Source organism: Podarcis melisellensis, assembly GCF_964234715.1.
Source record: "Podarcis melisellensis genome assembly, chromosome: 5".
NCBI lineage: Eukaryota > Metazoa > Chordata > Lepidosauria > Squamata > Lacertidae > Podarcis > Podarcis melisellensis.
Window position 1 is genome coordinate 59,553,804 of NC_138537.1, and position 18,151 is coordinate 59,571,954.

General features: G+C 41.8%; 1 protein-coding gene across 2 annotated transcripts in view; it reads right to left on the reverse strand.

The window, feature by feature from the left end:
* Nucleotides 1–18,151, reverse strand: part of TCERG1L (transcription elongation regulator 1 like) — a 164,369-nt gene that overhangs the window by 117,261 nt on the left and 28,957 nt on the right. For both annotated transcript variants that reach the window (XM_081912745.1, XM_081912744.1), the window contains exon 4: nt 15,576–15,740. In XM_081912745.1, the coding sequence (XP_081768871.1) occupies nt 15,576–15,740 (165 nt within the window). The remainder of the gene's footprint in view (nt 1–15,575; nt 15,741–18,151) is intronic.

Genomic DNA, 18,151 nt, shown 5'->3' on the forward strand with positions numbered 1-18,151 from the left:
AAGCTCATTCTTTTTGTTAGCTGGAAGAAGGGGAACTTAAATCTTGTTCTCATCTCTGGTATCTATTTTTATCATGCAATCTTCTCCAGTAGCTCCACTAATATTAATACATTGTACGCAACATTTTATATGCAGCATTTACTGTCACTGCTAGTGGTGAGCTCCACTCCTGATAAACTACTGGGGAATTTCTCCTCCCCCTAGAGAAATGTGATGAAGTGGGTCTCCCCAATTGTCTGTCCACAAATAGGTCATAGGTGCACAGTTTGGATTGGATTTGGACACTCACACTTGAAACTAGTAGAAGTCCTCCTTTGATATTCCAATGCACCAGAAAGAGCATTTGTATATTTTGTTTATCGTACGAATCATTGTTACCACTGGGAAAACCAGTGCAAACTGGGGAAGAAGAAATGGATGACTTTAAGAACCCTGGGATATTTTCTTCACAGGTGGCAGGGTGTCCTCAGCACATAAGTGGGGTGTCTTGAGAACCCCCTGCAGTGGTGTGACTAGGAGGTAACATTCACTATGCAGCTCCAAGTCAGAGTGGAGTTACCCATAGAACAAAGATGGGACACATGAGGATCTTCAGACCAAAAATGTCTGGAGGTCCACCATGATAGAAACATAGGGAGTTACCTTGTACATGCACACAGTCCTATAAATTGTCCCACTCAGTATTATCTGCACTGACCAACAGTGGCTCTCTGGGACTTCAGGCACTGCCACCGTGCTGCTATCCTGCCCCACCCTCATCCCTGTCATAGTGCTTGTAGACAGGCAGCCTTTATTGCAGCAGCTCATAGCAAGTCTGTAGCTTAGTGACAATAATCTTATTTGTATGCAGAAGGTCCCAAGTTCAATTCTCAGCATCACCTGGTAGGTCTGGGAATGTCCTTTGCCTAAAACCCTGTGCTGCTACCGCAAGATCAGTGCAGGCAGTACTGAGGTAGACAGGCCAGTGGTCTGACTAAGTATAGGCCAGCTTCATGTTACAGCAGTGTGTTGGGAGTTCAGGCATTAACAAGTTAAGTTGAATACCCCATGCAGATTCTTAATAAAATGTGTCCAAGTTAATTCCAATTATTGTATGTTGTCTTCACTCAGCAACGAGGGCAATGGGTCATTGAATTAGTAATGTATAGGGAAAAGCAGTTGAAATAATTAAATGCAGTGGCGTTTGTTAGGGGAAAACACAGTAATTCTAAATTAATGGGGAATAATTGTGAAAATTGCCGCCTGGAAATAGATCCAGGAGACAGTAATTCAAAGTGGGAGCTCTTAATTCCTGGCAAATGTGATAATGTTGGTGGAGACCACACTCAGTAATCATATATTATTTCTGCTTCTCTAACCCTTCCAAAAAGCAATATAGGAAACAGACAGAGTAAATGGGGGTATTTAAATTATGCTGAAAAGCATGAAGGCTACAATCCTGTACACATTTACCTGGGCATAAGCTAAACTGAAAACAATGAGACTTCCTTCCAAGTAGACATGTACACCACATTTAACACCACAGGCTTAGGTTTCACAAGCAGAACCTATAAAAACTCAAAACCCATAAAAATGAAAACGTCAGCATGTCTTTTTATCCAAAAATGAATATTTCACAAGGAATTTAATCATCCGCCACCCCGCAGAAATCAATTTCTTAAGAATAATATAATAAAATCTCAAAGTGCTAAAAACAACCCGCCTCTCACTCTATGTGAAAGGAAAAATGAAAATCCTGTATGTGCAGGTTTAATTGTTTTGTTTCAAAAACAGACTTTTCTCCACCACCACCAACTTGGTTACTTCTCTTTTAGATACTGCTGCTTAGTGAACTGATCAGTAAGGGAGCCAGTGTGATACAGAGGTAGACCAGGGTCCCCTTCCCCACTCCTTCACCAAGAAGCTCACTGGGTGACCTTGGGCCAGTCACACACTCTCAGCCTAACCCACCTCACAAGGTTGTTGTAAGGATAAAATGGGAAGGGAGAGAACTATGTATACCACCTTGAGCTCCTTAGAGATCTAAATGCACACAATCAATCAATCCATCACCAGAATACTGTCAGTGTCTGCCTAAGTTCAGAAGCAGGTTGTGGTGTTTCCACATAAATGGCTTGCCAATCAAACCTCCATTAACTGTAGCACACAACCAGAAGGGCCTTACCTGATGCCTGGACTATTTGACCTTGAACAGACTTCAATTTTTGTGCTCTTTGTCTATCTTTCCCCAGAAAATATTTTCCCCATTGTCATTTCATTTGTGTTAGCCTTTGTGATTTCAACTGTCTCAATGACCTGTGGACAAAAAGCATCCCCGTATATTACCTATCAGCCATTTCACAGAACATTTCTTCCTTTTTTTATTGTAGAAAATGGGCTTAACATCTACTATTTGCTGACATGGGTGTTTTGGGCCATTATATTTCATGTGCAGAAACCAACACTTTATCAACAATAAGCACCACTGGAAAGAGATGGAGTGAGTCAAAGAGTGCATCTCTGATCATGTCCCAGTCTCCTAAGATTGCTATAGCCGCAGCCTAAGGTCATCAATCTGCAAAGAGTAAACTATGCTAAGACTCTGGAAATAAACAATACATTCTGTAGCTCCTGAGACATGTGAAGCTCATTTTCAGAGGGGGAAATACAACCAGACTTTGTACCTGGAGATTGTATAAAACAGCGGTTGTGTGGCAACCTCCCCATTTTTTTCTTGAAAAGAATAACATCTGAAATGACCTTTCAATGATACAAAGCCTCTACTCCTTACAGAGGGGAGGGGTTGTGAGTGGGTGCCATTTCCCACATTGTCAGGGGCATTTTGCCCCCTACCCAGCTATCCCAGCTGCTGCGTCACACCCCTGGGCAGCCAACCAGTCAGGTTGAGGCTTGGGGTGGGGTTTTGCCGCCCAAATGCGGCCACAGCGCATTATCCAATGCCTAAGCCAATACCTCTCACATGCTGTAATCAATAAAGTTGTGGCCTTTTTTAGCCCATTATCCTTTTTTAGCCCATTAACCAGGTGTCTTATTCTCAAGTGGGTGGCAGGTCCTTGAATCACAAGGTAAACTCCATCAGATTGGCCTACCATGAAGAAGAAGAAGAAGAAGAAGAAGAAGAAGAAGAAGAAGAAGAAGAAGAAGAAGAAGAAGAAGAAGTTTGGATTTGATATCCCGCTTTATCACTACCCGAAGAAGTCTCAAAGCGGCTAACATTCTCCTTTCCCTTCCTCTCCCACAACAAACACTCTGTGAGGTAAATGAGGCTGAGAGACTTCAAAGAAGTGTGACTAGCCCAAGGTCACCCAGGAGCTGCATGTTGAGGAGCGGAGACGTGAACCCGGTTCTCCAGATTACGAGACTACTACTCTTAACCACTACACCACACTGGCTCTCAAGGCTTAAGAGATCTTAAGCCCCACTTAGCCTTACTTCATGTTACAAGTAAAACAAAAGGTGTGGTTCTACTCCACTCCCCACATGATGGCAGGCATGGGCTTAGAGTGAAGCATACATCCTTCTCTGACAGCCTCTGACAGCTGAAAGAAGCATCACTGATGGAGGGAGGTTGCCCAAAATGGAGTTGAATTGGCCACAAACCACTGAATCCTCTGCTACTCCTGCTTTCAGACAGAGACCTGATATGGGTTCCTCAAAAAACAACAACACTGACCTATGTTCTGCCCTGACACAAGGAGCTGGCAACTTAGGATTGCTCTGCCCATAGGTGCCAACGCCCTGGGTGCCCAAGCACACAGAAAATTCCCCATGAAGGGGTCGGGCACCCATGGGTTGGGCACCCAGGCACCCATAGTTGTGGAACCAAGTAGGCATTCCTGGCTCTGCCCATCTCATAGAGTATATTTTATGCTCTGTACATATAAAGTTCTAGATTCAGTCCCAACAACTCTAATGAAAGTTTTTCAGAACTGACAAAGACCTTTGCCTGATACTATGGAGAACACTGAGCTAGGAGGACAAATGGCCCAGCCCATTATTAACAGGAGCATGCCTATTTGTGCCTACTCAGAACTAAACTCCATTGAATTCAATAAATCTTATTGGTTGGTTGGCATCTGTCTTGAGAGACAATGGAGTGCACCTCTAGGGGTGAAGTCAAACTGCTGCATTAGCGGCACCAAAGTGACCTCCCTGGGTGCAAGCCTGGGCAGTGTGTATGGAGGTCCTAGGCTGCCCAGATGACAAGACCCTCCTCTTTGCCCCACTGATGTGGTCCAAAGGAAAGCAGAGTAATGCGTTTGGCACCAGCTTGGCTGCAGGAGTTGCCAGCACACTAGGTGCCACCCAACCATCTCAGGGACTCCACTCTGGATTTGTGTGGGGTTTACTCCTTAGCTTTTCCTTCTCCCAAAGATACTCTGAAAAGCATTGGAGGTTTAGGACCAGAGTTTTCCTTCTTCTATAGGTTGCTCAGACCTTTGGAGAAGGGGGGGGGGGGATATGAAAGGAGTAGCTCTCCACCTTCTGTAGCAGCTTCTTTTTCTTCTTTTTAAAGCTGTAATTCAAGGGATTTTTCAAGTGCAGTTTTAATAGATATTTTTAGACTATGCTTTAAAATTGTCAAATTACCTCTTTCTATACCCTGCCCTGGGATTATATGATGTAGGGTGGGCTATAAACATTTATAATAAATACATAAAATAAATATAGGTATTTTGCTTTGAGGATAGTCATATCAATGAAATATGGTCCCCTGAAGTCTGCTCTGTGTAGCACTGTTTCTGCTATCCACTCTGTTCTAAGAGCTATTCCACTGAGGTGCCATAGCACTTGATGATTGATGGGGATCCATTGGTCAAAGTGAGGAAGTCACATTCTTTTACTCAGTTGCCTTACCGTGCTGCTTGTGAAAGTTGTTAGGACTACTAGGGAACTTTCCATGAAAAGCTAGCCTACCAATGATGAGCTAGTTAGACTTCTGGCTGGATTTGGTGTATGGCAGCGTTCTAAGCCCTCAAAGAGCTTGATCCACTGTCCAGTTAAGCCAAAGAACTTGGATTGAAGTCACTTTGTATAATATAGATGAAAAAAGACTTCAAGCAAGCTCTTCCAGTTCTTTTCACCAAAGGGAAGGCTGAAGCCGAAATCCTTTTCAACTTCAAAAGGATAAAGGCTGCATTCCTAAACCGGTTGTGTGCTGGAGGTTTTGAATGTGTTCTTTTTCATTCACAGACAAAAGCTAGTTTTGTGACAGAAGTGTACAAGCAGTCTAAAGGAACGCCAATTGTACATATTATAACAGATATTAATTTGAAAGACACTTATTCCAATTTTATGTTGAGACGGAAATTATCACTCAATAACTATAAACATTCATTTGCTTGCTCCATTACATTGCACTAATGCTGGGCAAATAACCTGCCACGAATAAATGAACTGCTGGATTTTTCCTCTTCATCTATTAGCAAATTAGCCACAAATGATCAACATTTGTCATTATTGAATTATTAGAAATATTTGAGGGGAAGACTTATGAGTTGAACCATATGCACGTCTATTCAAAAACATGTCCTCTTAAATTCAATGAAATTTACTCCAGGGGCTAAGGTGGTGAATCTATTTTCAGATCAAGGGCCAAGCACGGCCCACCCATGAGACAAGGTGAGGAGACCACCTCAGGCAGCAGGATTCACAGCAGCCTCTCAGCGAATAGGAGGCAGTGCTATTCTCCTCCCACCCCTCGGGAAAAAATGGTGTACGCTGCCCTCTAGGGCCCCTGCCCCTGCCTGGTGTGAGTCAGAGTGGGCCCCATTCCCCATCACAATGGCCTTTGAGTCCCACTTCAACCATAGGGTAAAGTTCATCCGATTCCCTGCTTGTAATGAAAACAAATCATTATTCCCCCCTTGTTCCCAATGTAGATCTTCACTCACCCCATCTTCCCTGGTGGGGATGGCTAAGTGGGAATTTGAACCTCGGTTTCCCGGGTCCAAGTCTGGTACTCAAACTATTACACCATGCTGGCTCTCAAATGACTAGCCTATTCTCCATGCTTGAATAGCAGTTCTCCTAGTGGTCAGCAACAGGTGGATTAAACATGGACAAAGATTCATTCCGCAAGCAAAGTGAAGGAGGAGAATTTCCAGCTACCTTATATACTGGCAATAAAACCAGTGACACCATTTTGTATCTGTCACTTATCGAGATGGTCATAAGTATTATGACCAATTTGAAAGGGGCTTTGGCTTTGTTTATTGCAGAGGAGGAACATTTCTCCCAGAACACAGCCACCGATAATACTTGGATAATGGTTGCTATTAAAATCCTGTTTTGCTGTCAGCAGAATTTGCTAATGAGGCAAGCTGACAAGTGCATGAAAGTCCATGTGGCAACATCCCTGGCATTAAGAAGCATTTTTGAACATGTAGTGTTGTTTGGCCGTTAAGTTACTGATAGGAAAAATACTTAGTCACTTCCCAGCTGTTCGGTGGCAAGCTACGACATAAAATTTAAACCATTAAATAAGTCTGAAAGCAAGAGAACAGGTGGCAAATGGTTTATATGGCAGATGGTGCCTTTTTAATATTTGTACTGGCTGCTAATTTACAATACAAGAGTCCATAACAACCATGCCGTATTTTACCTTTCTCATTCCAGAAATTGGTGAATTGTAGGAGGGTATATGACAATAAATACCACAATTCTTCTTTGTAACAGGTAGAGTTATCCTTTGGCTAGCCTGATGAAGCACATATAAAATGTATAACAATGGATTTCTATTCCAGGTGTCCTTTGTTCCCAAAATGCGAATCAAATTCTAAAGCTTGTGTATTTTAGACCCTTAAACTCATCTCAGTTTCACAGCACCATCCTAACTACCATACATTGTGCTGAATTTAATGTGGCTTACTCTCAGGTAAGCAGGGCTAGGAATGCAGCTGAAATTTATGTTTAAAAAACTCTGAAAGTTCTATGTAGGTCAGTAATAAGCAAATAAATCCCCTTCTTTTTTTTGCTTTCTAGAAGAGAGCATATTTTATAATAGGCAGATGCACTGAAGAGTTGCCTCTTTCTTATTATAGTAATTCTATAGTCAGATCTCTATGAGAAAACCCTGCTTCCATGGCACATTTCACTCCTTTGCCTGGTTTATGAATAGGTAAACAAATGAATAAGTAAAAATTCCAGAGCAGCTAAAAAGAGACAGAGACAATTGTGACAAACAAGACATGCAACATAAATCCTTCTAAATTAAAATGGGAACAATCATGGCATTGTAAATACCATCTGATATGCAAAATCATCACCTGCTAAATCCACAATGCAAGATAAATAAGGGTAATAATCGTTTTATAAAGCATGGCATCACATAAACCTATAACATGGGTTTGCTCTTATTTGAAATGTAAAGTACGGCGCAGGTGTATAGGCAGTAATTTGAAAAGATCTGTACTGGCCAAGACCCAACTGCTTTGAGACTTGGATCTAACCACTAAACCTGTTTCTGAAGCATTCTCTGGAGCTCATATCAGCTGCAGCCTGAGCTCACTGCCCCAGTTCCACTTCTGCTCGCTATGGTGGTATTGCTGCCTACCGCTATCATGTTGAATTAAACACTAATAATATTAATATGTGCTACATAACAATTATTATTTATAAAGTACCTGAAACACTGGCTCAGTATTATCTACACCAAGGGAAACCAAAGTGATGTATTCCAGATGTTCTTAGACAATTGCAGTGTTCATCTGCCCCCAACCAGAATGGCCAATGGTAAGCTGTAGTCACATTGACTATCCCTGGTCTATACTTTCATCAGGCAGCAGCTTTCCAAGATTTAAGAGACACCATAAATTGAACCCAGGTCATTTTGCATGCAGAGCACTGAGCTACACACCATATAGTTATTAAAAAGAGCAGCCCCTGACTACAGACTTACAGCATAATGGCAAGAGCAGGGAAGCTGCAAGACTTGTGCTGTTCAGCACGAATGCGGTATTGTTTTGTATCCTTCTTTGGGTGTGGCTTGTTTTGATTCCAAGAGCATTGTAGAGGCCCTTGGGCAGAAAAGTGACCTAGAAATACGGATATAATTAACTAAAATAAAAAGGAAGGAGGAATGGACATTTATAGTCTAGCCTGGAGGTGATAGAGCCAACGGTAGCTCAGTATGACTTGTTTGCAAAGCATTTTGAGGATAACATTATTTACATCTGCTGGGACCTTGACTCCATTGTTACAGAAGATGAAACTCAAGAGGTGTCCAGAAAAACTGTCTAGTCCTATTATGCTGAATGAATTTCAGTTAGTAAGGCTTGCGGATGTCAACAAGGTTTTTGGATCTACCAGGGAAACCATGTGTGCTCTGGATCCTTGGCCTTCTTGGTTGATAAAAAGTAGCAGGAAGGGGACAGCTGGCTGGGCCTAATGCCTAGGGCTGGGCCTAATGCCTAGGGTTGCCATGCATCTGGGAAAACCCAAATGTATCCACTTTTGGGGGGGCAGCATGCCCATCTGGCTGGATTTTTACATTTTAAAGGAAATGTCCAGTTTTGGGGGACTCGGGTGGCTCCGGCTCTGGCTCTCATTTGGGCTGTTCTCCATGCCATGGCTGCTGCCAGCTGAGCTGGGTAAAAAGGTGAGGTGGCAGCAGCCCTGCATGCCTGCATGCCTCTTTCCCTAGCTTGGTCTGACAGTGACTTGGGCTGTCCTCTGTTTTGCTCTTTAAGATATGGCAACCCTATTATTTCCTCCTCGTGAGAAGGGGTGGTCCCTGCTGCTTGAAAGAGGCCGTGCTAAAACCATTTCTCAAGAAACCCTCCCTGGATTCAGAAAATTTAAGTAATTACTGGCCAGTTGCCATTCACCCCTTCTTGTGCAAAATTCCTGATTTCTAGATCTATTTCAATTGGGGTTTAGGCCCAGTTTTGGCAAGGAAACTGCTTTGGTCACCCTGTATGATGACCTATGTGGGGAGAGAGTCAGGGAAAATGTTAATTCTCCCTGACCTCTCAGTAGCTTTCAGTACCATCAGCCATGGTATCCTTCTACAGCAGCTGTCTGAGTTAGGTGTGGGTGGAACCACTTCTTGGTGGTTCCAGTCATACTTGGATGACATTGTACATTTTCAAGAATTGTATACCTTAGCGAGAAAAATTGTGGAATTGGGAGAGAGCCTTATATTTATATTTTGTTTAAGAGGTCTACATAAAATGGTATAAAATATTCATTAAATATAACAATAAAAGCACACTTATGTAATGTTCACCAAATGCATACACATACACACATCAATTCCTTTGAGTTCAGCACTAACTAAAATTTGAAATCTATAGAGCTACACTGCTGTCAAAGTGATGGAGAATTCAAGCTTCCTTGCTAGACAAAAAACAAAGAACGAAAGAAAAAGACCTTACAATAAGCTGCCTCTGTATCGATTCACATGCAGCGCCACCCCGGGCCTCCTGCTTGCTTTATTTATTATCTCCGTTAATCACCATGGGAGCATCAACAGATTCTTCCCAAGGGTTTCATGGACAAAGCAATTTGCAAATCACAGATACTACACAAAGCCCTGGAAATGCATGCAAACTTTCCCTTCGACCGATTTCCCTTTTCCCTCTTTCCCCTTCCAAATTAATTGTAGCTTTCCACTTCCAAAACAATTCAGGCTGCTCTCTTGAGATGTTACGGAGGACGGAATGTATGTCCCCAAAACTGGCCTTCTAATTTGCAAACCATAGTTCATAGGGAGCCTGTTCTGCATCTCACTACTGGGAGGAACAGGAGAAAGAACAAACCTTAAGCAGCTAATACTGGATGAAGTTTTTGCATGTGTGATTGATTCTGGGCTGCCCCTAAATGAATTCACACATTACATTATGACAAATACTATTTGTATTGATATTGGCCACAATCCAAAGCATGCCTAAGCCCAGTGATTCCATGTTAAGCATGCATAAGTCCGGTTAAGCACATGTAAGCCCAGTGATTCCATGGAGGAGCAACCTTTGGCTATCATGAAAGGCGAAGACTAACTTTTAATGTATTTCGAGAGGGAAACTTGTTGGAGGTGAAAAACTCTCCTGTTATACTACATCAGTAATTATATTGGTTCTATAAGGGAGAGTTTATGGGAGAAAACTTACTTCTTTGGCTGATTTCTAAAATCTAGCTCTTGTTATTTAAGTGTATCTGAGCATTTTCTTCTGTTCCTTCCCAATTTTGGGAAGCAATTTCTTTTCATTTGCTCTTCCCGTTCTCTGTCAGTGTCCAAAAGAAATTAGAACAAAAGTATTGGCCCAGCTCCCAAAGAAACCAGGCCAACTGCATGAGTTGATATATTAATGACCTTCCTGGATCAGGCCAAAGGCCCATCTAATCCAGCATTCTGTTCTCACAGTAGCCAACTAGATCCCTGTAGGAAATCTGCAAGCAGGACCTGAGTGCAACAGCACCCTCCCTGTATGTGATTCCCAGCCTGTGATTCAGAGACATCCAACAGCTGGAGGTAGAATACAGTCGTCATGGCTAACAGCCAGTGACAGAAATAGACCATCTGCCCATCCACAAAACCCTTATGTTTGACAATGGATGAGAGCAGCTGAGACACAGGACATTAGGGTGTCTGCTGAAAACAAGCCCCCCAATAGAAAATGGAGATGTGGAAAAAGAGATGAAACTCTTGCCTTTGATAGCTTATGAAGCTGGATGAGAGGTTTACATTTGCCAGGAGGGGGTTGAATTCCATGAAGTTAATAACAATGGGAAAACTTTGGGGAAAGAATACCTTTCTCACTCTCAAGAACTGCGAGTTCTGTGCTTATACAGCTATAAAATGTTCTGATATGGGGCTGGTGCTTCTCTAACACGATATGGTATGGTAGAGAAAAGCTGGAGGGAGATCAAAGCATCCTTTATCTCTTCTTCCCTCTCCCAGTCTGAACAGCACTGCAAACTTCCTCTTTCAGGTTGCCTGAAGACCTCAACACAGACATTCCTCTTGATGGGTGGAGATGGTGTATCATCATCATCAAGTAATAATCAAAAATGGTTACTAACAACATTATTAGGGGTAGTGGTATCTAATGTTCCCATTCTATTAGAGCAAGAGACTTGCACTAGCAGAACGTAACAAACACAAACAAATAATGTATTACTTATACCCCGTCCATCTGACTGGGTTGGTCCAGCCAATCTGGGCAGCTTCCAACAGAATGGTGTCCCCTGCACACACACACACACACACACACACACACACCGTTAGCTCTAGAGGGTTGGGGGACTCACTACCTTGTAACACTCCCTCCTCCCCTCGACCCAAAAGCCTTTGCCAGAGGTCTCCGCATAACATTATTATCAACTATTATGACATGCTCCATCTGAGCAAGAGAGAGGCAGGCAGGAAGCCCCTGGTGCCAGTTGTTGACACAGATGTGCATCTGTTTCCATGACATTGATGTTGCAATGCTCACCCAAGCCCAATTAAACTGACTGGATATGCTTTGCGATACAAATGAGATTTCACATCCACATCCAAAAACGATTAATACATGTCTAGCTGCCAACAACTGCAATTGGAATGCTATCATCATCACCACCACCTTGATGTGCAATGGAGTCGTACCATTAACTAACAAGCAAATATATATGTAACAAATATTGTTTTCTTTCAAGGCGCTATAGGAGAGCAAACCCCTAACTGTTTAAAATACTCATGTAACACTATTTCCTCAGAATCTAACCTGCTATGCAAAGACAGGACTGTGGTAGTGTTAAATGAAAGGTTCTTATATTATTCCATTTTGTTTGTTTCTATTATGATTAGATTGCCCTCTCTAAAGTTTATGGATGGCAAATATGAAAAGAGAGCTCATTATCATATTATTCTGCAAACTGGATAATGAAAATACAATAATCTCTGGGGTTCGCAGATGGCACTCTTCTTCCAAAGATTTATTTTGGTAGGAGTTGAGGGCAATAAGTCATGCTTTATAAATGTCGACATACTGATCTTTTTAACTGAAAGGCAGACTGGCTGTAAAATATACTTTACACATGGGATTAGCTCTATATTAGATTATTTGCTTCCTTGATGTTTTCCCAATCATTAAGTTCTGTAGAGAAACAGAAATGTAATTTTGTTCTTGACAGCAGAGTACTACTTTTTGACCAATTGACCATTTTTTTTACCTTTCGGGGAAGGAACTTTAATTTAACTTCAATATCTTGTCAACCATGCAGTTCAATGGGAAAATATCATGACTAAGGTGTTTTTCAGGAGAAAATGAGTACTCCACATATTTTACTATAAAAAGAGTTTCCTCTGAAGTAGCATTAAGTCACAATTAGACATTTGTTTCAGGGCCAAAATTATGCATACATATTAATTATTACCAGGTATCGCTCTTGCTTAATCCATTTAAACTCAGGATTCCCTCAAATTTCAACCTATTTGCACATACTCCAAAGGTTCTGGTGATTTATTATTATTGTCATTGTTAGTGTTATTAGAATTAATTTATTCATTGCCTTCTAAACTACTGTCTTGAGGCGATTTACACATAAAATAATTAAAAACAGTTAAAAACACAAAAACAACAAATAGCATTTAAAGCAAAACTAAAACCCTAGCAAATGGACACTCATAGTGAAGACCTATTTGCCCCCCTTAGGAAAGTTTGTTGAAACAAATATGTCTTCAGCTGTTTACAGAAAGTGCAGATCATCTTTCAAAGATGCCTGTCATCTTTCAAAAACAATGCTGTTCCACAGAACAGGGGCAGTCACACTAAAAGCCCTGCTTTGAGTTAATGCAGAATGGACTTCTGAGATCTTTGGAACTCACAGAAGAGACTCTCCCACAGACCATAGCAATATAATGGGTACATAAGGAATAAAACAGCCTCAATATCGGAACTTATATCTTAACACCAACACCTTGAACTTGGGCCGGGTAGCAAATTGGCAGGTGTTATATGCTGGTGGTAGTTTGCCCCCACAAGCAACCTAGCTGCCATGTTCTGTACCAGCTGCAGCCTCCAGATCAACATGGGCAACCCCACAAAAAAACGCATTGCAATAATACAACCATTAAGTTGTCCATGACTAGATGGCTGTGGTGAATGTGAATGTGAATGCAGTGAGGTTGAGTTGCCTTTCCGACACTGGTGTTGCTCCCTCCACCCTCCCAATCTCTGATCATGTACAGGAGACATATGCATTTTGTGTTTTTATATTGTGATTTTATCCTGTGACCCACCCTGAGACTTGTGGGTATAGGGTGGTATACAAATTTAATAAATAATAATAATAATATTGAAATTCTCTTCACTGCCAGGAAGGCGGTTACAACGGAGGTGACCACCTCACCAAGTAACATATCTTGGTAAATAGTCATATGTACTCACCCTCAGTTTACAATTATTTACTGCCATCGTGCATCCTGGAAACATGAGTTTTAGTTTATTGTTTAATTAGACAGCTATCGTTGTATCCCATGTTTGCTTTGCTATGGAAGATTTATTTACAAGCTTAAGTAATTAGCATTTCCCTCCTGCTCTATGAAACTGTTGTAACCTAATTAGCAACAGAAGGCATACCCACAAGGAAGCTTCCCATAATTCATGTTCCTTCCTGTAGCACCAAATAGCTGGGAAGCAAACTCGGGGGGGGGGGATGGGGACAGGTATATCCTTTTCAGGGCTGCACTGTGGACTTTTTACAGTTCCAAGAGACGTAGTAAGATAGGGTGCCAATCTGGGTCATTAATCAAAGCCATATGGACTGTAGTGATCAGATCTCCTAACTGAGCATTATCAACTAAATAATTGGTCACTGGCAGAGAGTCCACATGTACAGTCATTTCAAACTCCTGCCAAGGGTCCAACGGCCTCCAATAGTGGTTCCCCAATTATTTTCCCCATGGACCATGTGAAAATTGATGCGAGTCTTGGCAGACTACTTAATTATTTTATTTTGCATGTTGTAGTAGGTCTAATGCACTAGGCTAGATGCTATGTGATTTTTAATCGTATTTTGACACACACATCCTAGACCACCTGAACAAAGCTCAGATCACAGTTTGGGGACCCCAGGCCTAGACCATTAGCTCTTAGTATTACAGGATCTGGCCTTCAAGTAAGTTTTCAATGGGGCACCATGCTCCAGGTAGACAAGAGAGCTGGCTTCAACCCACACCTGTAGTTTTCCATCTCTTACAGAAGATCACCAATGATGCAGTGTGAACCAGAAGACAGGAAGAAACAAGGTGCTTGATGTCAGAAGTGTTTGCACAATCCAAGCTGTATCTGTTTTCATTTTTTTTTTAAGTCCTATTGTGCATTCTGCAGGAGAGGATATCTATGAATAATGCAATTTCTTGTGCATGATTGATAATGGTTTTATTGCTTAGGCACTCCTAACATGCCATTTGATATCCTATCTGCCTTATTTTCCCGAGGAAAACAACTGCTGTCGAAACCTGACATGTTTATCATTGCAAAGCTAAGCCAGTTATCTAAATGGAAGAGCTCTTCTGCTGTGATAATCTTCTATCAAGCCTTAGGTAGTTCACATGGAGTACATGCTATAATAGCTGTACATTAAAAATGCATCCAGTATGACAACTGCTTCTCACTGGAATGCTTCTCCATTGATATGGAAGGAGCCTCTTGCATAAAAGGATGGAGGCAGAAATCGTGATAAGATTTGAGGCTGCTGTTTTTCCTGTACTGATTAAAGAACGGCTCATTTGCCCTTGGGAAGTCCTCAGAAGATGTTTACTAGTTAACATGGAATGAGGGTGATAGGCCAAATAAGGATATTTTGTATTGACTGTTGTAAGTCATTCTGAGAGCTTATTTCAAGTAATAAATGCAGGAGAGGGAGAGGGAGAGAAGGAATGTGTCTGTCATTCAGATTGCAAGGCTGATGTCTTATAGCTTTCATGCAGAGGCTGCCTCTTGTTAAGTCACACCCTGATCCATCTAGTCTAGTATTGTCAACACAGTGTGGCAGCTGCTCCTGGGGTTTCAAGCAGGTGTTCTGTCCCACCCCTACCTGGAGATGTCAGAGGCTGAACCTGGGACTGTCTACATGCAGAGCAGATTGCTCTGGCCCCTCACTCCATACAAAAGACACAACTTTTGAGTTAAACTCATCATGTGCATTGTCTCATTCATATGCACTGTCCCCATACTCACCCCAATAGCAATGTTATGTCACACGTCGTCAAAACACCACCAACTTTCTTGAAATCACTGAAGGATCATACAGTTCAAGCAACCAATGAGCACAAATGGATATGTCAAAACGGATGCCCCCAAAGCGAGTTCAAAATGTGGGGCCATTATCGGGAATAGGAGAAATTGAAAGTCAAAGCTTAATTCATTGCACATTAACAATTTTGGCTTCTAAGAAAAAATTCTGTCAGGATCTACTTCAAAGTTGAAATGCTCCAATGTTCTTTACAGTATCCATCTTCCACCACAATTACTTTGGAAACCTAAACCAGGAACTTTACAATGTAGTAGTATGTCTTGGTCTACTAATTTGCAAACCACAGATTTTTTAAAAAATGTTTAACAATGATAAATAAGGGAAATGGTTCATACCTGGGAAAGGTGATGTCAAAACTGGTATTTTGATTGGTGACAAAGTCAGCACACGACATGGCTGAATACTTGTTGATGGTCCCTGAGGGGCATCTGCATCTACTGATACCATGGCTGCTGCAAATGCAATGGTCTGGTTACTGCCAGCTTGTTTAAGGCACCCACCTATGAGAAAACCAAGTATGATTTGCATTATATTCATTGAACACTGAATTTTTTTGACATTCACATAAAATCATGCACTCAGCAACCTAATCCTGCAAAAGTCCCAGAGGAGTCAAAGGAAAGATTCTACCAAAGCTGTTCCTTTCTCCATCTCTTTGACATGGTTAAGATATTCCCTCTTTTGTAGTCCATGGAACACCTTTACAACCTAAATACCATGTTTTCCACATCTTCATCACAATGTATCAGATATGTGGTTCAGTAACCAGATGCTGAAGAGTGGATATAGAGTTTGGTTTGAATATAGAAGACTCAGATTGAAATCATTGCTCATCTATGAAACAAGTTGAGCTCCTTGGAAGAAAAGGTGGGAACTGCATGCAACATCTTTGCACCTTGCTTTCTACATAATATAAATAAATCTATTATAATAAATGATCTGTTATTAAAAAAAATCTATTAACATATTGCTTATCAGAAGACTTTGAGGAAGTTTACAATTAAAATTAACAAAAAAAACCCCTAAAAACAAGTCAGAATAATTCACCATCCAGTAGAACAACTGAACAGCTGACAACAGTGAATTTTTTCAGATGTTACATATTTAGGTGTACATCTGAAAATATAAACGGTGGGACGTGGGTGGCACTGTGGGTTAAACCACAGGGCCTAGGGCTTGCTGATCAGAAGGTTGATGGTTCGAATCCCCGCGACGGGGTGAGCTCCCGTTGCTCGGTCCCTGCTCCTGCCCACCTAGCAGTTCGAAAGCACGTCAAAGTGCAAGTAGATAAATAGGTACTGCTCCAGCGGGAAGGAAACGGCATTTCTGTGCGCTGCTCTGGTTCGCCAGAAGCGGCTTAGTCATGCTGGCCACATGACCCGGAAGCTGTACGCTGGGTCCCTCGGCCAGTAAAGCAAGATGAGCGCCGCAACCCCAGAGTTGGTCATGGTCAGGGGTCCCTTTACCTTTACCTTAAAGTGATAAAATGCATTTCCAAACACACGTTAGATTCCGGTGGTACACTTGCCAAGAAGCTATAACGGGGTGCAGATCCTCTTCAGTGTATGATCAGTAGCAAGGCAAAGCTAGCCTCTGTGCAGGAGCTGCTGCTAGGCACTGAAAGAGCTTGGACACAAGCTCATGGTACAAATTTGCATAAAAATGCATATGCTAATGCATGCATATATTTGCCTCTGAGAAATTAGCATGAAGGCACCCTATTAGTAAAGGGGGGAACCAATTTTAAAATGGGGTAAGAGGCAGCCCTTATGAGGCCTGCTGCACAAAACATGGGGATCAGACCCCCAGACCACATTCTAACAATTGCTTACTCCCAGTAGTGGCCAGTGTGCATTGGGACTGGCAGGGCAGTAATAGTAAGTAGAGCCAAAGCTAATCACAGGCAGAACCTGCTAATTAAAGACTTGTCCCCATCCTCTTCCTTGTTGAGTTGTACTAACTAAGGCTAAGGAGGAAGCTGGTGGCAGGTGGAGGCTGGCTGAGGGCAGATTGCAGTTAGGAAGGCAGTGCCCCACTTGTCCTTATGGTCTGGTCTTTACTGCCTGGTTCTGTGTAGCTGCAAATACACTATACTTCGCCCATCCAAGAATCTTGGGGACTGCACCCATCATAGATCTACAATTCCCAGCACCCTTAGCAAACTGCAGTTCCTAGGATTTAGAGGGTGTGTGCTTTAAGTTTATGGTGTGTACATAGCCTTAGCATGTGTAATGGCCCTTATATTTGCTCCTCAAATGAAGCAGAAGAATACGTTATCAGAGGGTTTCTAACTTTTAAGAGCAGAAGAGATGTGCTAGTTGATTCCATTAAGGAGTGGGAAATACTGTGGCAATGAAGAAGAATTAACCTTTTCCTGCATAGCTTTTACCTCCACAAAACAGGTTTAGGAGGAGACCTTTGGTGCTTAATCACCGCTAAGTATGCTAAATCAACAGGAAAATGGATAGTAAAAAAACTTAAGGAAAGTTAATTTGACAAACAACAGCTGTTACCCTCTCTGCACTGAGCTCTGCATTCAAAAATTAAGCAATCATTAGCTTATTACATCATTTAGCAAATGTTTTCAGTTCAGGCGGAAATCCTCACAGCAATAGAAGGCGAGTAGTAATTCTGAAAAAGCCCTGTTTGATCTGAGTCATGACTTTAGGCATTTCCTAGCAACATATATTATATGACAAATTTTCTTTTGATGCCATTACCTACATGATTGCTGGGAATATATAGTCTATCTGCTCAAGGAGGTGAAAAGTTTAATAATGAACTGGCCTAGATGTCACAGGATGCATTTGATCTACTTTTTCTTTTAGAACCCCAAATAAAATGTAGAAAGAAAAAAGAGCGTATACGTCCAGAAAAGATGCAAGAGAAATAAAACAGCCACCTGACTTGA